This window comes from Antedon mediterranea, chromosome 11 (genome assembly GCF_964355755.1).
Source record: "Antedon mediterranea chromosome 11, ecAntMedi1.1, whole genome shotgun sequence".
NCBI classification, from domain to species: domain Eukaryota; kingdom Metazoa; phylum Echinodermata; class Crinoidea; order Comatulida; family Antedonidae; genus Antedon; species Antedon mediterranea.
In genome coordinates this window covers 6,479,234-6,504,002 of record NC_092680.1, presented here as the reverse complement: position 1 = coordinate 6,504,002, position 24,769 = coordinate 6,479,234, and the positions used below count along the sequence as shown (strand labels likewise).

The 24,769-nt window shown below is 31.7% G+C and overlaps 1 protein-coding gene across 1 annotated transcript in view; it reads left to right on the top strand.

The window, feature by feature from the left end:
- The window catches only part of LOC140062806 (G-protein coupled receptor 54-like), a 43,976-nt gene extending 20,509 nt beyond the window's left edge, over window positions 1–23,467 (top strand). The window contains exons 2-4 of the mRNA XM_072109145.1: window positions 19,056–19,249; window positions 19,856–19,991; window positions 20,401–23,467. Of these exons, the coding sequence (XP_071965246.1) occupies window positions 19,056–19,249; window positions 19,856–19,991; window positions 20,401–21,005 (935 nt within the window). The 3' untranslated portion in view covers window positions 21,006–23,467. The remainder of the gene's footprint in view (window positions 1–19,055; window positions 19,250–19,855; window positions 19,992–20,400) is intronic.
- The last annotated feature ends 1,302 nt before the right edge of the window (window positions 23,468–24,769 follow it).

Below are 24,769 nucleotides of genomic sequence, written 5' to 3'. Positions count from 1 at the left end.
GCGATACTGTGACGCGAATACTATTAAATCATAACAATAATCACTGTTGGTATTTCCATGTGCCCCCCCCCCCCCCCCATCATGACAAAAATCACTGTTGGTATCTATCTCCAGTCTATGTTTCCCCACCATCGAAATACTGTAAATGTAACAAACACAGTAATAATCAAACAATAATAATACCTTTTAAGGTATATTTTCCCTCGAATTCAATTTTAAGACCAGCGTAGTATTGTTACAGGTGTCAAGCCATTTCATCACTATTCTAATGCTTTTGTAATTTATCACGTTAGTCCCACCACTTCAGCATATTCAAGTACATAACTAACTGTCTATACAATGTACTTGATTTAATGTTGCAGTTTATGATTACCTATTTTCAATCTGTGCAGTCACTCTATCACCAATACCCTGTTGCAACATTGCTAATGCACCCGTGAAATTCAAGAAGAATATTGAAAGAGACCTTTCCGGTACAATTTATTATTATTTTTATCACTCTATATGGCAATACATTATTTAAATTATGCATATTTTGCCTCATAGACATAGTTATTGATTAGCTATCTTCTAGTTTTGTTTTAAAGTCTAAAATAGAGGAAATTACTATACAAATAATTTTACAGGCAACCGAAAAGAAAGGAACTCAATAATTATTAGTTCTAATATTATTTTATTGTTGTTAATATTTAACTACTGGTCGATATGAAGTACAAGGCTCTATTGTTATTATGGTAAAATATGTTAAACTAATAAATGTATACTTTATTGGTTGATCAACAAAGACAAAAACAACAAAGGATCAATATAGAGTAGTCACGCATAACGTTTTCATTCTACAGTAAAAGGTATAAAAAGGCATTGTTATTAATAAACAATATATATCTCTCTACATATTACACATAGTAGTGGAGCTGTTCTTGGTGGTTACGGACTTGTTTTCCACTGTCCACGGTTTAATCTTAACCTAGTGCGACTCTTTCAAAACCACTCACTAAGCCTCAAATGATACTTAGTTTATAAGCACGATAAATAATTTATCATACTAGTTTATAGTGCAATGGATTATCCATGCTGTAATTTGCGAATTGCTCGCTGTTGATATTGATAAATATAAATCATAAATATCAGAAAAGCAATAGAAATATAACAAGTATGTTTATAATTCTCTACAACACTTTCCGCATGGTATAATTTTTACAATTTATCCGGAGTGAAGAGGTAGAGAGATAGCGACAAGAAGAAAGTGTTTCATAGAATCATGTATCAAGTTAGTAAGATTAGAGACAAAGAATGCACAATTAGATATATCCATGTAAAGAGGAAACACATACTCATTGGATAACACCAGATTACTTTAAACGAAGCATCTTTTTACAGTTAAAAATAGTTTTGTGCACTCTATGTTCTTCTGTTTTCAAGATGTTTGATTTTGCTAATTTTAGTCTTTTAGGACCAAAGGAATGTCCTAATTGGGTAATAGAAGTTGTTGAATTGTAATAAAAACCGATGCACCGAGTAAGTCGACAGAAATTGAATGTGATATACTGGAAACAAAATGGACACAGAATAATCACAATCACAATCACACTGTAGTTACTCCTATTTAGTGATAGTAACACTATAAGTGTTGGTATTCCCATGGCTATTAAAAAAAAAAAAAAAAAAAAAAAAATACTCAGCACAGTTATGTCACTCGCTTAACTCTCTATGAAGCTTAATAATATCTCTTTACAATGCATCATATTATTTCAAGAGAGTTACTCAATATTGGTTATTGCCAGTGGCAAATTTTTTTCTAATAAAACAGAGGAAATTATCTATTAAGATATAGCATTAAAGTAATACACACAACACACAAGCCAACAAATCGCATATTTAACCTATAAAAATGGTCCAATGTATTATAATCAAAAGAACAATACAGAATAATTCGGTGGTAATACCGTCATTAATACATTAACTAAACTACAGTATTTAAACAGTATAAGCATTATTAAAGCAGTAAAATTAGTATAAAAAAAAATGTGTGAAACAAAGATGGATGCGTTAATAGAGAAAAGGAGTAGTAAAGCTATAACTGTTTGGGTCTTGACGTTACTTTATTGTTTTCTATATCTTGACCTTTTTCACAAAACACAATATAGGACGGTGGGTGAAGCACAACATTTAATAAATTGTATTCAAAGTAGGGTATGTACATTTTATTGTGGTAATTGCTCGTTTATTTCATTCCCATTAGTAACAGGCTATTTTTTTCTCCTCAGTATATCGCATTAGTAAAACATTTCTGAAAATTGATCGTTATTTGTTTTTCACGAGTCATAGGTTTTCTTCGATCTTCAACATGGCTCGTTAAGTGACGATATTTAATTAAAGTTGAATTATACTGTAGTTTTTTTTTCAATCATTTGGTCCTAAATTAATGATTAATGAATTGACAGTTAATTAACTATTGAGATAACGTGACGTAATCTTTTCACATGATTTGTCAAAACTAGATTTCAATATCGAGTTATACAGCACAATAAACACATCGAACGTATACCACTAACCAAACAAAATGAAACAAATCGTAGGAAACGTAAACTTGGAATAAAGAGATACTCATAAAGAAGAATGTTAATTATAGATTTCAAAAAACTTAATTTTAATAGTTGAATTTTGTTTATTATGTGCTGATTGGTCAAAAGGCTTTGATAACTTTATCGGTCGAATAGGTTTTAAAAACAACATGGTTTCTGTCCCGGCTGTTGTATTAATGAATATTCATAGGTTTATTTCAGCTCTCGGTCTATATTTATTTCTTATTGGTTGGTTTTATAACGGTCAAATTATTATCAGCTTCCGGTATACACACATGGATTCGCGTTTAAATGTTTGCGAATGGTAGCTCCACAATGCACCGCTCTACCGTTGGCAGCGCGTGACTTAATTCATATCTTTGAAACAGCCGTGTATCCCGTGTAGCTTGGAGATATTTTACACAAAAAAAGCGCAGAATAGGTTCACAAATGAAACCTAAATTGTTTATGTAAAAATGAATATTTAAGAAAACTACATATAATGTCTAAACAGCTCAGAAACATTACATAGTGGAGTTCTGGTTGACCAGCGGCGCTGTTTGGTGTGCTCGGAAGGCAGTTCGCAAAATCTTCTATCGGATTTCGATTCACATTCAAATATGATGTATATGCCTAAGTGTAAATATTTACAATCAAGACTGAAAGTAAAAAATGTTTTCAGTAAGATAGATAGATCCCTATTAGTTTTTACATAGCAATCTTTGCTTTTGGTTTACATAACATGGTTGTTTGTTTTAGCTCGTGCCATACGTCGCTTTATCAAAATAATGCACTATCAATCTACTGGGATAACTTTAGTAGCCGACTGGGAGTGCATACCCTACTCAGTAGTGTAAGCAAATATTGTGTGATTAACAACAATAAATATAAAGTTACAAATAACGAAGGAATAATACTCGTACAGACGGCAATGTCTAGCTGCCAACGAAAAAAATAAGTTGTACTGGTTATAATCGTTAAGTCTAGCTAAGAAATCCAATTCAGGATTTCTGAGTGGTTTTAGACATACAGTATACAGTGTACGAGTATGGTGTAAATCTGGAAAGTGTAATTTAAAAAAAAGTTATCGTGTTTAACGAAAGGCACGATACAATAACAAAGGATGTGGTTGATACACAGGATATTAACTGCGTTAGATATATCCATGGAGAAATAATGGTCTATCACTAAGAATAATGACACATAGAATTAAAAAATAATTTTAAATTTTGAAAATGAAAAAAAAAAGAAATTATCTACATTAAGAACGCTCTACCTATAATCACCAAGGTAACAGCTGCTGGCAGTTTTATTGTTGCAGTTCTATCGATTAATAAATTGCTAGATATGTTTCCGTCTATTAATTGGCCTACAGAAAAAAACCACGTTGTCGCCCTATATTGGCCAATGCAGACAAGTAAAGAAGATATTTGTAAAGACATACAAAAATGTGAAATTAATTACTTAAAATCAAGAAGGTGACACGCTAATGTGGAAGCAAACAAGGAATTACAATAGTTTTCTTGTTATCATCACTGTTTTCGTATCTATCCTACACTCTTCTGTTCTATCTGTACTCTTTTCTTATCTATCTACACTCTTTTGAATTATCTGCACTCTTTTCTTACTCCGTTCATATTAATCTAAATACTCTTTTGTTCTATCTGAACTTTTTTCTTATCTATCTGCACTCTTTTGAATTATCTGTGCTCTTTTCTTACTCCGTTCATATTAATCCACATACTCTTCTGTTCTATCTGTACTATTTTAGTATCTATCTGTGAGGGCGTGTGGCGCAGTGTGTTGGACGTTGGACTACCGATCGTCAGACCTAGGTTCGAATCCAACTCTTGCCGCATTGCTTGTATCCGCAGGCAAAATACTTTACTTACGTTGCCTCTCTCCACCCAGGTGTATAAATGGGTACCCAGTTAGATCTAGACACAACTAATAATTTGCGCTGGTTACCGGCTGCATTATGGGAGTATGTTTCCATACGTGTTTGATCCAAAAAATACTGGGGTAACAATGCTTGTAAAGCGCCTTTGAGCATGATTACTCATGGAAAGGGCGCTATATAAATGTGGTATTATTATTATTATTATCTGCACTCTTTTCTTGTCCGTTCTTATTAATCTACATACTCTTCTGTTCTATCTGTACTCTTTTGTTCTATCTGCACAATTTTCTTGTCCGTTCTAATAAATCTACATACTCTTCTGTTCTATCTGCACTCTTTTCTTGTCCGTTCATATTAATCTACATACTCTTCTGTTCTATTTGCACTCTTTTGTTCTATCTGCACTCTTTTCTTATCTATCTGCACTCTTTTCTTATCTATCTGCACTCTTTTGTTCTATATGCACAATTTTCTTATCTTTCTGCACTCATTTCTTGTGTACTCCATTCATATTAATCTACTCTTTTGTTCTATCTGCACTCTTTTCTTGTCCGTTCATATAAATCTACATACTCTTCTGTTCTATTTGCACTCCTTTGTTCTATCTGCACTCTTTTCTTATCTATCTGCACTCATTTCTTGTGCATTCCGTTTATATTAATCTACATACTCTTCTTTTCTATCTGCACTCTTTTCTTATCTGCAATATTTTCTAATTTTCTGCACTCTTTTCCTATTTATCTACATTATTTTCTAATTTATCTTTAACTCTTTTATATATTTATTGATATGCACTCTTTCCAAATCTATCTGCAACATTTCTTTTTTTTATCTACACTCTTTTATTGTTTATCCGTACTTCTTTTTCTCATTTATCTTCTTTTATCATCACAAATCTTTTACCATCACTCTTTTCTCCTTCACCCCATTTTTTAAACATTTTACACTTTATTCTTATTTATCTTATCTATATCTAATTATCACAGCCAATTGTTTCTTTTTAGTCACGTGGACGCGACTCTATAGTCGGTCGGTCGGTCTGTCGGTCTGTCTGTTGGTCCGGTATCACTATGCGTTTTAGCACGCGACTTATGGCTGTTGGCCTTGTTTTATCTACACTCTTTAATTATTCATATATACCTATTCCTTATTAAAGATGTATTGTCCCCCAAAAACATGAAAAATGAAGATTAATTAAATCAGACTTTGAATACCTTATTTTGTAGTTAATATAAAGTTAATCACATCCGTAGAAAAAAACCGAAAACAAATAATGTTTTCACGTGTAAAATAACAAAATAAATGGTTAAATTCAACCAAAAATCCATTGGCTGGCAGCCAATTTGACTATTTTTTGCTTTAAATTATTACATTTTTTCAGGTAAATACACTTTTTTAGACCCAATTTTTGGTCAAAGTGGATAACTATTACGTTACATTAAAATGGAATATTCAACAAAATTTTTTTTAAAGAATTATTTTTTCATGGGGACAATACATCTTTAAGCCGTAAAAACAACGTAATAATAAATATTATAATATTTAAGAAAGATATTTAACACACGACCTTCATTGACCAATATTATATGTTTAATTACAACGTCGTACCGTACCGTACATGACATTTGTGACTTACGCATTGATATCGATTGATTTGAAGATATCTAAACTTTCAGTGAACCTGATTTCTCTCTTAATAACGTCAAAAAATAATAATATGTTTATTATTATTTTTTAATTAATTAATTTCTTTATGATAATGTCAACTTGTCTGAAAAATCGAATCCAATTTTTTATTATTATTACCATATTCAATTCTCAGACAATTTAATGAAAAAGGTAACGTGACTTACAGTAGAGACATATTTTGATATCAGAAAACAGTTAGTTGCCAACTGTTAATCATGTTGTATGATCGGTTTTCTTGTTTAGGAATACAAAAAAACGAGGCAAATTCATCAGTTTTATAAACAAATAATAATAATAATAGTTCATTCTTATATAGCGCATAAAAGCAAGCTCTCAATGCGCTGAACATTATTACCCCAGTCATTTCCTGATCAAACACCTATGGAAACATACTCCCATATATGCAGCTAGTAATCAGCGCAAAGTTGTGTCTTGATCTAACCAGGTTCCCAATTATACACCTGGGTGGAGAGAGGTAAACATGATAAAATATATCAAAAAGATGATGTATATGTATTTTATATATCTAAACGTTTTAGAAACTGTTTAATTAATCATGAAGGATTTTAAACGTTCAGTTAGAAGTATTTTCTTACTTCTTGCATTAATATGTTCCGCAAACATGTTATAAGAACCCATTTTATTATTCATAAAGTTATTATTTTGCTATATACAAAAATCATCCAGAAAGTGTGAATACTATTACAAAATACGTTTTCTTCGCATATAAATCTGTTTATGTTTCAAGAGACTCTCTTTATTTTGTTATTTTGTATATAACCGTAAAAATATAAAGTAAAAGGTTCAAGAAATGACACTTAAGTTAAAATAAAGAGCGGCTTATGGATATAATTGACATCTTCATTACATGTAACATACTTTCTGAAGACAGAACATGCATTACTGAAATTTCGAAAATGTCAATCAAGTTTAAATATTAATCTCAGTAGGTACAGAAATAACAATTTTTTCCAAGAAAATGTCGTCCCTTAGTAGGGAAGAGCGAAGACCAACCTAACGTAGATCATAAAATAAATTCATCTGGTTCCGAATATAATAAACTGGAAAAATATTACACAAATGGTATAAATACCTTGGTGACGTTTCGTTGACATGCTGTCAACTTCCTCAAAAAACAATAAGAGAGCATAAAAGGACGTAACTACATTCATCTGGTTCCGAATATAATAAACAGGAAAAATATTACTATTTGAACGAAAAAAAATACAGACACAAATGGTATAGATACCTTGGTGACGTTTCATTGACATGCTGTCAACTTCCTCAAACAACAATAGGAGAACATAACAAGGACGTCACTACACACAATTAAATGGGGAGAACAATGGCTAATAGAAATCCATCATCACAAATATTACACAAATCGGCTATTACGGATTACGCAATAAGAAATGACCATGTGCCAAATTAGAAAGTAAAGGTTGTTGAAAAGGAATCACAGATAGAAAGAAGAAAGATTAAAGAAGCCATGCATACGGAAAAGGAAACGGCAATAGAGACATCGGAGAATATGATCTTACGCACATTTACTGAACAAAATAAAGCAGGAGGTGGGGGGGGGGGGGGGTGAGCAAGCGTAAACGCTCGATCGTCAACAATAGGACGACTGCTGGCGCTACACAGCGTCTCCAAGACTGTCACATATTGGTCTGTACAGTACAGAACAATCCAAACAGATGGGTAGTTTGAGGAAGTTGATAGCATGTAAACGAAACATCACTAGGTATTTATACCATTCGTTTCTATATTGTGTTTGTTCAACAAAAAAAGTAATCATTTTCCAGTTTATCAACCTAGGTCAGGTCAAACGATGTTCGTCACCTAGACCTATAAACTATCAAATCTAGCAGTAGTGGTGGAAACACGTCCCAATATCTCCGCATGTGCAAAATGAATTAATAAGACGTAAGTTTGGTCGTCGATGTAAATCGAAAGCTCCCTAATATCGATAGAGCTAGACCACGTCATATTTTTTTCTGTATCATTTTCTCAGACACAGAATAAAACTAAATTTATAAAAATGAAAAAAAAGTGTAATACAAATATTTCCTGTAAGTAATCTAGCTCTGGATTAATGTAATAACCATTGCCGACTATTTTAAGGATACCAATCCAATACAAGTATATGTTATTACTACTGCAGACAATATTCAATGCTAATCCACATTTGAATGTAGTTCAGTCTCTTACTAACGCTTAGATTTTAGTAATCTAGATAAAGTTAAATTAAAATGAGACAAATCCAGCTTAAGAAGGATTGTAAAACAAAACAAACATCATTTTAAAGTCTGAGATATACGTGGTGTGTTAAATTATTCATGTATACAAATAGGTTAATCTTTACGGTGCGATCTGTTAATCATGTTTAGAATTCACCAAAAACAAAAAAAGTGAAATTGTGTGTTGATAGACTAACTATACTTTTACAGTTAATTTGTAGAAGTGACGAGAAAACAGTAGGCGAATTCCGTAATACATCATCACAGGTGAAACACTAGAGCCTGTATCATAGACCCTAACATAACACATAAAGGACAATTTTACCGAGAACCATATTTTGACAACGTACTTTTGATGTATATGAGTTCAGAACAGTTGCAAGATTTACGATATCGACGCGCGCGCTCGCCGCACAGCCGTTGCCGTAATTTTATGATAGTCATTGGCTAAACAGAAAAACATTACATTTCTAGGAATAACAGATATAATATTATATAATAATTAATAAAAATTCTAATACATTAAAAAATAAAAAAACTTAGATGAATGATAGATAATTCTCACCTCCATAATTATATAAGTTGGTAAAGAAAGAAAAGAATTAACATTACGGTGCTAACGATTTCCTAAAATGTAATGTACAATCATTCGTTTGTAACGCCTCTCTTCAACGCCGAAGAGCGATATTTCACTTCTTTATATTTTGTAGACAGTATAGGCAAGTAGAGATAATCATGATATATCTAGAATATTAATGGCACATTAATTATCAACGGTCAAAGATTACATTACATTACGCACATGCAATCTAGCTTATTTGCTGTCAAATCCTACCAGAAAATTAATTTTCTTCGAATTGAACTGTTTCAAATTACTTAAGTTTGACTTTACTTTGTGTTAATATTAGCTTTAAAAGATTGATAATCTTACTGACTATTCATAGCTACGGATATTTGTAGCAAATTAAATATTTCTTTTTGTTTTCTAGCCTGTTTCAGTCTAAGCTGCATTGCTCAATGTGCTTTTTCTCAAATGTTAAATGAAGTTATTGCCATATTATACATCACCAAATTTGTTATCCCTCAGTAGGCCTCTACAACATTCACTTTTAGCATTGTTAAAATCATCATTAGTATATATTACTATGTGCTGCCAGATAGGTATAAGACGTTGGTTTGATTTAAGAAATGGTCACATGATACCAGTCTAAAGATAATAACTAATGATAGCTAATGAAACTGGTGCGTAGTGCTTATATTTTGAAATTGATACGAATTTCTTTTGGCTTAATAAGTGATAATTATTATATTATGATTTTTTCTTCAAGCAAGCATTCTCAAGAGAATCTTTTCTCAAAATATAAAAATAGAAATTTCATTAACTTGTTAAAATGTTTATTAATGGGCGGGTAATAACAGACACACGTAATTAACGAAACGATGTAATCATACTTGTCACTCTTCTACTAATACTAACCTTGAATAATTAATCCTGATAGAGTGAATATAAAGTGTTCATTTACCGTATTGTTTATGATGAAGTATTAGTGAGAGACTAATCCATACTTATGTATCATCTGCTTCATACAAACATACGTCTTCAACCCGATATACTGTATCGCAATATACGAACTATTATTACATTAAAATACAAAAAGAAAGAAAAAAAAAACAATATAATAAACATTTCTAACACGTAATTTAGTACTTTATTTTATAATTGAACACGCCTACACATGTTACTTTATAATACACATTTAATTTCTACCAATGTGGCAGAAAAGAATGATAATCCGTGGTAAAGGATACTAATAAATGTTCACATTTGTTTCTAATTTTAGTATCTATGAAATGAAGAATGAATGAAGACCTGGGTTCGAATCGCGGTTGATTTCTTCTTTACATATTTTTCCGCTGAACGGATAAGAGTCCACTTCAAAATGCATATATTTTTTTCTCATCTCATCCACGTGGTCTAAGGGAGCGCGTCTAAAAATGAAGCAGAATACGAATTTGAAACGTTTAACTTTTTAAATGATGTCAACTGCCTACATAACGTTCTGTGCATTAGGGTGTCGTTTTAAGCAATGTCAAATCCTACACTCAACAGGCTGATTCCTTTAAAACATGATAGTAATTAATCAAACCAATTTAGTGATAATCAGTAGCCTCGAGTATCTAAATGTTAAACGATTGTGATGTATCGACAATATAGTGACAGGAGTGAAAATGCTGCTGATAATGAAGATTCACTATAGTTTCATATCAAGGTGTCCTCTTTCATCAATGTGCACCTATTTTGTAGACGTCATTACCTGTTTGACAGGAAATTATGTTCTTTTGTTCTTATTTGAAAAGACGGAATAGAATATGTCTATCTAATTTCCTTTAACAAGAAATATTGTGATCTGTTGTGTTTAGAGACCGATCCATCAACATCCATCAGTTTATTGAGTCAGAACTCCTGTGTCTTAACACGAGATTATTAAAAACACAAAAGCTATAATAGTTCATACATACAAAAATAATAAAATAACAGCGCTGAAAACAAAATACATAATTATAAATTTGATCACATTCAAACATAAAGATATTTCTTCCTACTATATGGAGTGCTTGTATTTTATTTTCAAACTTCTTCTTTTTTTTAAAGCATTTTTTTTTATTCTAACAGGACCATCGAAATTGTGGCAAGAATAATACAAACGGTTCACTAATATCAACATCTGAACATGTTCAAAAGAATAATAAGGATAGTAGATAATTAATCTTTTAAATATGACAAAGAAGATTAAAATTTTAAAAAAGTAGCGAAACTTTATATTAACAATCAACGTACCAACAACTACAATAATCTTCAGAAAATGCATACGACATCGGAATTTGGAATTGAATTGAACTTCTGCATTCATTCAAATGGAGGCTTGGAATTAAACATTTTTCCTCATAAATACTAAAACAAATCTTCAACTGATACTTTAATTGATCTTATTTAGTTTATATTTCAAAACGCATTACCGATAGTAACTTGTCATATTTAATTATACTTTTGTGAATAATTGGTTTTCTAACACAGATATTTTGATAAATAGAATTCAGAATCTTCGTTTACTATCGTATTTTAATACTCAGTATTCAATAACTATAGCATGTCTGCATCGGTAGTTTAGTAGTAAATTTAGTGTAAACCCCCTCAGGGTTTTAATTTCAGTATAAGCAGAATATGTAATTACCTGTAGGCCTACCGGTATTATATGCAAACTCTGACTTGTCGATATGAAGTATTAAGCGTTTGACCAGCAGCAAACGTTCAGAATGTAGTACGGTATCATGTCTAGCTACAGCAAACAGCTAGCAGTATTGGGTCTTTTAAAAGCAACCTTCATCCTATATTATTATTTATTATTATATCCTGCAGTTGTAGCATCTTGTTCAAAAGCATTATAAGACGTTTCTGCCAGCCCACTGTTGTAGGGGTCATGTAAGTTGGTTTGACTGTTGTCGACAGCAGGCACGATACTTACATGCTGTTGGCATGTGCGATACCGTACGGCATCGACTAAATGCTACACCATTTTAGTATTCTGTACTGCCATAAATGTAGCTTATCTGAAATCATCTAATCTAAATAAATGTATCCGTGGGAGTTAAAAGTTGGTGAAGTCATTATGTATTAATGAAATTGGTAAAACAAAAAACTTCTTCGGTGGACAGGAAACAAATTTCTAAAGTAAACTTACATACACACTGTGATTTATGAATATCTGCTAAGATTTTATGTTCGTGTCTTTCCTGAATAATAATCAAAAGTTATCATTTCCAATGCCTTCAAAATCGGTCGTTGTCCTTGCGACCGTGCAACGACCATTTTAAAAAGCACGTGTTGTAATTATCCGAATGAGGTTATGTTCTTCAAAACGAGCACTCACTAAAAGAGAAAATATGATTAACATTTTTTCATACATGACAATGATGTGTGCATGGCGGCAAAAAAATACCGGCGTTTCGTACCGTTATCTATGACTTCTATACCGATACTATAATGCATATTATTAACTATACACATCATAAAAACAAAATAGCATCATTACTTAAACATGGTTTACTTAGCGTTACAGTTTTCCCTAACGTTGTCTACAATAAGTACCGTAATATTTGTTGACGTTTAACAGGAAGAAACCTATTCGACTATAATATAGTATATTCGATAATAAAATGTGCTGAAAAGAGCATTTTTTTAAATTCACGATGCAACATTATCCCATTATAAACCGCATGTAAAAACATTAATGTAAACCTAAGACCTTATAAAAACATAACGTAGCTATTATGTATACAGTATTTTACGGTGAACTTATGGTTTGTGGATCTTTAAATCCTCTGTTGTTGGAAATAAAAACATGGCATTAACTCTGACGCGATGGGAAAATCACATTATACCTATTCGAGTCTGTAACGTACCTTGAATAAACATTGGCCTATGTATGTATGTATGTATTGTAGGTCTACTTTATTTTAAACTCTATAACTTTGTAATACAAATTTTAATTCAACATCCTTTTCTGTTACAAGTTTAAACCACGATCCAAAAAGTGAGTGGAAAGAATGTTAAACTTATACGCCTAGAAAATGGCGGCGATTTTAAATATAACGACAATTTACGGGTCCATCATCTCTAGCTCGTTATCTTGCCATTAGCGCCACCTAAACGTTATTGAACAAGATACGGGATTGTATTATTTAGTCTAGAGAATTTATTTTAAAATAATTATTTGTGTCTCAAAGTAACACAATGTTGTATGTATTGTATGCAAATTACTAACTGAATAATGTTTCTATTAATAACTGATTTTTTTTGTTGCAATTTCCAAGTTATTCACGAATGAAAAGCAAAGTCATTCCATTCTTCTCTGGTCACGTATTTCAAAATGTATCTATTTAACCAGTACTAGAATGCATGAGTTATAGTCTCCTTGTAATTATGACCTATAATAACATTCTTAATAAAATATAGCTCAAACTGCGATTATTATGAAAGTAGTTTACGTATTATATATATATATATATATATATATATATATATATATATATATATATATATATATATATATTGTTTTTGCTTTAGGGCGCTAAATGCATTTACGTCTTTAAATAAACGACTTGCATAATATTAGCATTGACTTGCATTCCATATTGTTTGTCACAATGCGTCGACATCATAATCGTTTCCTCTTTCGCATGATACAAAAGTAACCAAATGTACAAAACGGTATGTTTGGTAATTTCTTTGATTAGCTCCTATTTCTATTATGCATCTAATTCATGCTCAAATATCTAGACATGTCTGTTGCAATTACTCAGATTGGACCATCATGCCTGTTTTTTTCCAGCATGAGATAGTTTACTCCACGACCGTTAATTCTATTGTAAGTACAGACTAAACCGAAATTATAACTCCGATAGACCTCAATTTTACTCTGATAGAGAAAAAGAGGATGACAAACTCCTTCACCAACCACATAAGGGAAAAAACTGACGGACAAGTAAATACATTAAAGCGAATGATTTAAGGTATTTTCCTCATTGCGGTGTGGAGATCGTAAAAGTAATCTTTATAAAAAATAAAATTACTATTTTTCATACATTTCAACTATTATTTAAAAATATCATCCCCCATACTTCATATTTTTTTGAAATTTTTTTCAATGAGTACGAGTTTCTTGAAAATCACGCCTTTTTGCGTTTTGGGGGGATACCTTGTAATTTCCTATTCTTTTACATGCAAAAGGGGGGTATATTTGAATAATCCTAAAAAATTAATTTTTTCACTAAAAAAAAAAATTTAAAATGTAGTTTTATGTAATTTTTCCAGATCTTTCTATTTCTGGTATTTTTATCGCGTATACATTGCGCAATTTTGCGTAAATAGACACTTTCCCCCGTTCGGGTCCAATTGGGTTTTTTATTTTGCTAGGGAGTATGATCACGTGACGTTTTTCACAATCACACTCTACTGCAGCTGGCGATCTGTTATTTTGTCGCGATGTTATGTTTGACGGGCAAAAAGTATATTAAAACATTCTGAATGTGACCCTATCATGTTTCACAGTGTAATAATGTGATTATGAGACTATTACTAAAATGTCAAATTTAACGAGATTTAAGAAAGATGTGGTTATATATTCAATAAAGCTAGGCCTAGGCCTACTAGAGTGTAGGTTTGTACCGATGCTGCTTGGCCTCTAGCTAGGCTTACACTCAGCAGTGAAGTTTGTTCTGCTGGCATCCAACCTCGGCCCATGGGCCATGATAGGGTGCCTGAATATTTGCTTTTCAGTCAGGCCTAAGCTTCCACATCACTTTACTACACTTTACTACTCTTGTTCTGTATATGATTTTGTGTTTAACAATTCTTAATGTGCGAGAAAACCCAGGAATGATAAATGGGGCGAAACGACCAAGAATTTTCAAACCCATGAATGCATATAGGCCTAGACAAAAATTCAAGGCTAGCTAGGCTGACCAGACGGCTTAGCTAGGCCTAGCTTAAAAGTTAATAAGCAATCTGATAAGATTATTATGCTGTTGTACAGTGCAAATCATACATGTAAATTATAATGACATTTTTATCGGAAATATTACTAAGGCCTAAACAAATCGTATTAATTGTGTGTATAAAATTTATTCCCCATTTTTCGACACATAATTTACCAAAGAGGAGACATTTCACCCATGCGTTCACCGGCGACTAAAACGCGTCAGTTGCTAAGTGTAACGCGTTTCGCGACGTATTGTAAACTAATAACCCCTAAGTTACTGAAAAAGTGTAATGTATTAAAAAACAGTATTTTCTGACCGATTTTTTAGAAATGAGTTTTTGAAAAATATTTAAGTATTTTCCCTGTTTTTTTTATGTAATCACTTTTAATTAAACATACTTAAACATAATATAAGTTGAGAAAGTCTGAGTGTAGCTCTACTATTAGTCATGTGAATTATTTGAATTTTAATGCAGCTGCTAGTCAACATTGTTAACATCTTGCCTATGCGGTCTATTTATAGCGGTTTTATTCTAGTAAACATTCGAATTACAAATAAATGTATATTTACTTGATGACACACAATTTCAGACAAATATTTTGTCATTTAATTTGTTTGTTGGTCTATTCTCAAGGTCTGCTAGTTACTTAATGTAAACACTTGTAAACCATATGACAACGTAGAAATCGACAACAATTGGCCTAAAAGCATGTTTGTGCAAACTAGCTGTATATAACAAAAACATTTTTCGTGTTACATTGTCACATGTGCGTCATGCTAAATCATACAATTTTTCTTAAAGGCTACTGAATAGAGCAAATACAGCCTGACACTAATACAGCGGTTAAAATTAGTTTGGTACACTATGGTACATATGGGACGCTGTATCAGGAAATTTGTCTATGACATGAACTAGATACAGCCCGTATTTAAGGCCGTTGATTAATTTATCAAGGTTGAGATATATGCCTACATTAAAACACAAATTGAACTATGATTTTCTCATTAACGTACATTGTGCCGACTTCTTGTGATTTCAAAAAGAATTGACTATAGTAGTTTGTTTTAAAATTTGACGGTGCCTTTTTTATCTTCTTTTTTTTATTATTATTAAAACGACTACCTAGCAGGTAAGATCAACTACAAAGGTAAGATCTAACAACAAAACAAATATTGCAACAATATACATGATTGTGCGAACAGAACAGGCCTATTTTTTGGTAATCAAAACATGAACAATGTATTGGCAATTTAAAGTTTCATCTATAAAGGATTAGGCTTGACATGATTGAACCTTTATTTCTAAACGTTAAAAACAACAAATATCGAGTTTTTATAAACACAAATTGATATTTTTCAAAAAAGATTACCAACATTCAGTTTACTAATCAGTAACTAATAGCAACTCACACAATTAGCAATTCATGTACAACCATGTCGTTATTTCTATTTGCAAGTAAGACGGATTATCTAATGTTCGGTTATTTTGTAATTCACTACCGTACAAAATGTGATAGTGGAGAGTGCTAAGGACTTAACCTTTCAAATCCAATCTACGTAATAAGACACTTAGATAAGCTAAAGCGCCAGTCTACTTTAATTGTACGGTCTTTTGGCAAGATAATATTTAATTAATTAATAAGTACAGAATATATAGCATATTACAATATTATCGAGTTTATATCGAGCTTTTTCAATACTCAATCAAGGACATTCTTACTAAAGTATAATCATATATTAAACAACTATAGAGACACATGCGCAGCAATCAAAGGCAAATTCCATGTGAAAAACTATGCAACCAATCAAAACTCAGTATTGTTGATTCGCCCGATAAACTAACATGGGTAAATTAGCGCCTATTTATTATGATTTTATACCTAATAGAATGGTGGTGGACGTCTGTTTCCCGCGATGTATATAAAAAAAGAATTGAACATTAGTGCGCCACCAAGTGTATTTAGAGGTTGGTGGCGCATTTTTGTTTCAGGTGTTTTCCATAACATTAATCGTTTCCAGACATGTACACACATTTTTATCGTAGGCTATTTTACTTACACCCAAACAGCCGAGACAGGTTAGGCCTAATACTGGAAAATATCTCAGTGTTTTTTTAGAGAACAACCAAAAGAGAAAACAAATCTGTAACTCTAGAAATCTTATACATTTTGTTTAAATTAAAGCATTATAAAGTAATTAATGCTATATTAGTAATGTCATTGTATATTTTATGACATTATGAAGAATGGTCATCATCATAAGAAGGGCCCCTTGATTGTCAGCATATGCTGATTAGGGTTACCATCTTTAGATAAGGTTTAATACAAAAATAAATAAATAAAAAAGCATCATTTTGATCACTTCATTGTCCCATTTTTTTTAGCTTTTCGTTTCAATAAAAGAAAACCCTGAGCCGTATGCATGAAAATATACCGGTTATTGATTATTCAAGAAAGATCGTGTAGTGATTGTTAATGTTTTAAAGTGTAAATCCATGATTGATAAGTTAGAAATTAGAAATGTGATGTTATAGATAAATTACTCATATATTATACTTGAAACGATTTTCATTGAAACATTAATTTTAGCTGTAGGCCTATGCATTTTAAAGAACAATCATTTAGTTGTATTAATGCAATGCGACTAATTGAACTGAAGATTATTGAATTCACAGTCGGATGCAATAATAACATTTTTATTACTATTTTATATTTCTATAAAAATACACTTCTTTACAGTCCTTTATTTTGGCTACATCTTTTAACGATATTTCCGAAACCGCTCGAGTTGTTTTTCGTCTAACATTCAGTTTATTTTTCACTGTCAGTAGCCTTGACATTTTCAACTTAGTTAAAAACTCTCGAACAAAAAAGAAAATATTTAAAAAGGGAATTGTATTATTGATTAAACATGAACATGTTGGGTCATTACTTTAGGTAAAACATCTATAGCTTAATGTTACTAATTTGTAGTAAGTCAATAAAAGGGTTTATTGAATTAACTCTGAAGAACCATGAAAGAGTTTCCTTAAAGAAATTATGCAAATGACCAATTAAAACTTCAATAAAACTACAGAGGGCGGTAGACATAACGAGCTTATAGTAACAACGCTACATTTTCGTATACATTTAAATTATTATGTTACTTACTGTACAAGATGCTAAACAAAAATACATATATAGACATATGCTCACCTTTTAGTAAAAAGGAAAGAAACAATTGCACTTAAATAAGTTGTTCGTTTTATCTGAAATACAAAGTATAGTATAAAGTATAATTATAAACACCAAGCCGAACTCATGAATTACGATGTATATTTAAAAAATTCAAATTGATGGAGTAAGGTTAGCTATTATTGTTGCATCTGAGACACATGGCTATACTTTACATGATAAACGGATTTGCTGAAAGGTTTGTAATGGAATGTTCTCTTCCTTCAACTACTTCTTTTTCAATCGTATTTTGCACACAATTCAATTCTTGTTTATTACTTCATGCATTAATTTCCGCCGCATGTCATTGCCCGGGTGTTTTCGCAATATATATCCTATCGTTCGTCATTTCCAGCCTACAGCGACGTATTCATGATTTGCGCTCTCCTCACAAAGTGACCTGTTCTGTTTAATTCAACAGTATTCGGATTAATGACTTAAAAGGTATTTGATGAAATGTAGTTTAGTTAAGGAGACTAAATTAAAATTATTTCCGTTTGGTCAGATATATTAATGGATTGTTGTAGAGTATGGCGCGTATTTTTATCGTTTGGTTTAATACTAATCCGCTTGCGATTCAGGACAGTAAGTTGCGAGCATGTTTTCAAATTACAAAACGACAATTTTGTTGATAAAGCGAAAGATCGGTCTGATTAATGTTTTTTTTCTATACGGTAGGGTGGGTAAATAGTGTTGTTCTTCACTAACACTGATGTTATAAAGTCATTTCATTTATTTAAAATACGATAATACCATTGTAAGCGTTATATTTTCTTCAATTCGGAGTGTTTTTGGTGACTTGTTTGTATAGAACGGTGCATAATATTGATGCTATGTATTCAATGAGTGGAACTCATTGATAATTCGGTTGGAGTTCTATATTAATGAATCTCACTTAATTTGTTTACAGGTAATGCTTTGGTGATATACATAATTATAGCCAACAATGATATGAGATCCGTCACAAACTTCTACATTGCGAACCTAGCAGTCGATGACATCGCTTTCTTAGTGACATGTGCAGCTACGACGGCCGTTTCAATTACGACGGAAGACTGGAAGTTAGGACACTTTCTCTGCAAATTTATTGGTTATATGCAGTTTGTACGTTTTGTTTCAAATTACATAATTACTGTATATTACCTGAAAATATGTCTTTATTTAATTATTGATAAACCGCTCCATCCCACCGCCCCTCACTTAAACAATATTGCAGACAAACATTTCTCCACGGCTGTTGGAAACAGCATTGGGAAAAGAAACCATTCATAGTCAGGTACGATTTGAAAAGAAAAACATTTTAACAATATTCAAACACCCAATTCTAACCAATTAAAATAAGGCAAACATGTTTATGCATGTAGTCTTGTAGTAATCGTAGTTCCTTGTAAAGCTTGGTTCCCACTAGGACCTAAAGCAACGACGTAAGCACGACGTAAGTGATTTAACCAATCACAAGCGATGGATTACTCGATTTTCGCTTTCATTTGTTAACTTGCTTGCGTTGCACTTACGTTCTTGAGTTACGCCCTAGTGGGAACCAAGCTTTATTTTGGATGTTATGAGGGTTTTGATATCAGATGTTATCAACTTCTCTACAAAGGAATACTACTACTAGTGTGGTAGGTTAAACGAGTCCCAATCTTTTTAAGAGAAACATCGACAAACAAAACCGAAGTTTTCTTCTATCATACACTTTTGTTTCCATAGGTAACAATTCAGGCCACGTGTTGTTTTTTGACGGCTATGACAATCGATCGGTATCACTTGATAGTTCACGCTGTAAATGCTAGAAATACGAGAACGATTCGGCGTGCCATACTTATTAGTCTTGGAATATGGGCAGGTTCGTCAAAGCATTTATTCATTATTGTGTTAAATGATTATAAAAAAAGTTAATGTATTTTTATTATTATAAGCCCATTGTTTTTATTTTTTAAATTATGTAACTAGGAATTATTATAAGTGTATGTAATGATTATAAGAAAAAAATACTGAGAAAGGAGGTAATATTGACAATTTAAAAACTACAGATGAATTTTTATATCCAACTGTATAAATGGGAGAAACGTTAGAAAATAGTAAAACGAGATAAAATTGAGAAATAATATGAATATGATGTGATTAAGATATGACGCGAGAATAGAAGTGGTGTTCACGCCACAAAGAGAAACAAAAACTAGGAATGACAATAAATTTGTTGGAGATTAAAGAGAGTAAACTATTAAATAATGCAATTATTTCTTTTTTTTCAGTGTCATTTATGATTCATATACCTGTTGCGATAAACACAAATGTAATACATGATGAAAATTCGACAACTTGTTATAGAGATTTTGGAAATTCAGACCGTGACAAGATATTTACCATCTTCTCCTTTATGTCAATGTATGCAATTCCTCTTCTTATCATCAGCATATGTTATGTCAAAATTTTAATGCAAGTTTGGAAGAGAACATCAATGGGAACCGAAAGCGCACAAGCACAACTAAGAGCATCACAGCGAAAGAGGAAAATAACCAAAATGGTTCTGATTGTTGTTATATTATTTGCTTTAAGTTGGCTTCCTCTACATTGTATTATTCTCGGTTTGAGTTTTTTCCCCACCGCAAGTGTATGGGATACCCACACATTTCAATACGTGTACATCACTTTCTTATGTCTGGCATACGCAAACAGCAGTATGAATCCATTTGTATACGCGTTTACTACTACAAGTTTTAAGAAACATTTCGACAACATTTTTCGTGGTGTGTGCTTCAGCCGAACGACAAGAGAGAAGGAATCACCAGTCATGATCACGGAAACACGATTTTCAAAATTGGCTATGTCTACGGATGGAAATTCTTGCTTGAATTAAATACAGTTAGTAATTGAATCTCATTTATGTAAATAATTTGCACTTTGTAAATACATAAAACAATACAATCATGATTAACGTTTGTAATCATTTACAAGCCTAGTTCTAAGTGTATAAAATAAAATATTTAAGAGTTTATTAAGATACATTATTCTATATAGGTTGGCATGTATAATAAATCAATATCTGGCTGTACACATTATACAAAATTTGTATAATAGATGGTTCCGTTCAAGCAGCATTCATGTTTAATTGATATATTCATACTGAAGACGCCGAGCTCAGACACAAATATCTGTTACAGAAAGTTTCACAGAATAGTCTTATTGGAATAAAATAAAGCTAACCACAGAAACAAAGACTAAGAATTTTCAATAATCAAAATGTCGACTAATAGCACTATAATTCAAGACAAGAAAGACACACTTTCCCAAAGAGAAGAGAAAGGGGAAGACAGTTCCGATAACATGTAACCGAAAATCTGAATTGCATCATAGTTTAAGTTTGGATAAGTAGAATGACAGAAACTATGATAACCCGGTCGAATGAGGAGTATTCCATGATTCCAAAAACTTTTTTTAAATAGATTTAATATTGAATTATTACACGTTCCGTTGCAATTGAGTTGAAATTAATTGCGATGATCATCACGTAATTCAACATTGCACACTGTTTACCTGCATTTTGGTGTGTTATACATTTTTACTTTTTTTAAAAATACAAAACGTAAACGAAATGTGATAATCCATATCTATAAAAATGCTCTTTAACATGGGACGCCCTCTGTCGGACGAACTAGAATAGAAAAGAATGTGTTCATTAACATTTGAAATTGATTGTGCATAGAAAATGCTGTACGACTAAATAACAGTCAAGTGCCTTACCATAAAAAGACCATACATGTATAATTTGGCCTATTGTATCATGGAGTAATAATAATAATTATTATTACTCCATGATTGTACGTGGTGGTTATTTAGACAAACACAGAGCCATATATATATAAAGAGTTACGACATTGGATTATAGTCACGTGATATGCAGATCAAAATGGGTCAAAGTTGTCTCCATTAATGCATGTAAAGTATAGGAGCAACAAAATACTTTAAACTTTTTCTTGTATTAAAAAAAATGTAATTGCACATTTTACGATGAAATATCGATGTGCACAGCGTACAGAAGTACTTGCGCCAAAGAATATTGCGCGCGCGTGCGCTAGTACATTATAACGTTCGATTGATTAATTTTGGAACAAAACATCCCATAACTACGTCCTATTAATAACAATTATGTAATATTTTCAATTCATAATGCATGCTTTGATGACTAAATAAAATAATAAAGTGTCGTGGATATATTTGTTAATATACTGAAAAGGGTATGAACAATATTTAAATAATAAAGGCAAATTATTACAAATGAAATGATGAACGAGTCTCTGAATGGTAATAACGTTGGCGGCGCAGTTTGTGTAAAAAACACACAGAAAGCCATATACTGCATAAAAAGAGAGGTGAATTTGTTTGTTTTTTTGTATTGGTTCATTCTTTGATGTATCCTAACTTCCATGTAGGCCCTAGCATTTATTTTTTTGTTATTATAAAAAATATATATATATTTTAACAAATCAATACCATTAATAAAATTAATTACTAAATTAAAAATGGAATCTAAGCGTTATTTCATAGACAACAAAATCTAAAAATAGTGCATGAACTATAGGAAAACGCTATACAAAAGAGACGCGCGCGCCCTCAGCGTGCAAATTCTTTGACACAAAAATGGCTTCTAATTTTCAATGTCGTAACTCTTTATTATGGCTCTGGACAAACATAGCAAACAGCGCCCTCATACTGCAATGCTTCTTGTCTGTAATAAATTTTATAGTTAAGTCAGAGAAGATTCAAATTACACTACCCTTCCCTGGTTTAGGTATGAATTTTATTGCAGTTTAAAAAAAAACACAATTCAGTGTTTTACTACAAGTATGATTTTAAGAAAGAATATGAATATGTTCATGTCATTTTTTGTAAAATGTTGGTTTGATAAAAGAAAGTTACATCCCATTTGTTGACACACACCAGATTGTCGACATTAATAGAATCAGGAAAAAGTGAACTTTTATATAGTAGAACATTTGGAACACTTCTATCCAGAGGACCACTTTCAAATACACAGGCTCCGTGTGAAATAAAAGAGCAATTATATGTTTCTACGCTATGGCGATACCTCTATTAAGGGGACGTTTCTAGGCCCCGAAGGTGTCCCTAGGAGTCTATTGAACTTTACGCTTAAGGTTTATGAATTTACAATGTTTGGTAGTTACTATCGATGGTATGATATTATTAGCCTGATCTATGTAGGCCGATTGAAACAAGATAAAACAGAATATTAAAAATAATCTCTGTGATTGTGAATAGCATCTAAATTGTATGTTATGTAAATATTAAAGTATAGGCCTATGCCTAAAAAAGAATTTGTAATAAATGTGTGGAGATGTGTGGGAAGAGGTGTATTTTACTCAGGAACAGAAATAGAAAAATGGAAGATTGGGAAACGGTCTTACTTTCGTTTTTATTTCACCAAATAATTATTTAAATGATTGTATATTGTGTTATTATAATCAATTTGTTATTGTATATAAACGTATTGATATCGTGTCATGTGAGTACAGATACGAAAACTTTTAATCAATATAATCATGTTTTTTCTTAGCGTATGTATGCCAACGTAACGTAAATAAATTACGTCAATATATTTATTTTCATTTTTAGATTTAGAAGCAATACCATCAAATGGATTTTAACAGGTAGATTGAAAGAAGCGATATAGAGTAGAGAATTTTGACGACTATTTAGGCCATTAACATTCAGAATAAAGCAAGGCTTAACTTAATTGAAAAAAAGCACATTATGAACGTTATCACAATGCTCCATTGTTCTAATGTCATGTTTAATAATTATTTGTGTAAAAATACAATTGAAAAATATAGTGCTTATTTCTTCGTTAGATTAAAATGTTACCAAAGGATAAACATGTTCAATTGGAAGTTATTGGACATAATGAAAGGGACTTTAAAAATAAAAATAATATTTCTGTTATTTTTGTAATATCTTGTCTTATTTATCAGATTAAATAACACTGATTTACAATTGATAACAGTGTTGTTTATTATTTAAATATCAGTCTTGACAACTGCTTTCTGCTTTACCGCTGGCGAAAAATAAGTTGGTCATTATTAATGTTGTATTTATATTAATCATGGAAATCCATGGATGGGAGCTGTCGAGATGAAATAGACAAGTATTAGGGTACAGTGCAGTAGCTAGAGATCGTTCACTATGACAGAAACATGATGAGGCTTTCGTCCAGCAGTGGACTGACAATGGCTGATGATAATGATAATGATGATGATGGTTTATTTAATAATAAATAATAGATAATTTAGGAGCTATCTTTTATACTACTACCAGGCACTACTACTCTGGAGTTGATGTTTACGCTGCTTTTGGTTAGGATCGGTGATTCAAGGAATGATACACCACATATTTCGAAAATTTCAAGTAAAGTAAAAAAATAATAATGGTTCTGTAAACACAGTTAAAAGAATGCAGGTTGCTGGTTATTTACCCGTAATCATGATAGCGACCTCTAGAGACATTTCGATACAAATCGCACTCGACACGTTCTATTTATTTACTCAATTTGCTTTCAGTGACTTTAAAGGACAGGGCCTAAAATTGTAAAATAATTTACCAAACCTA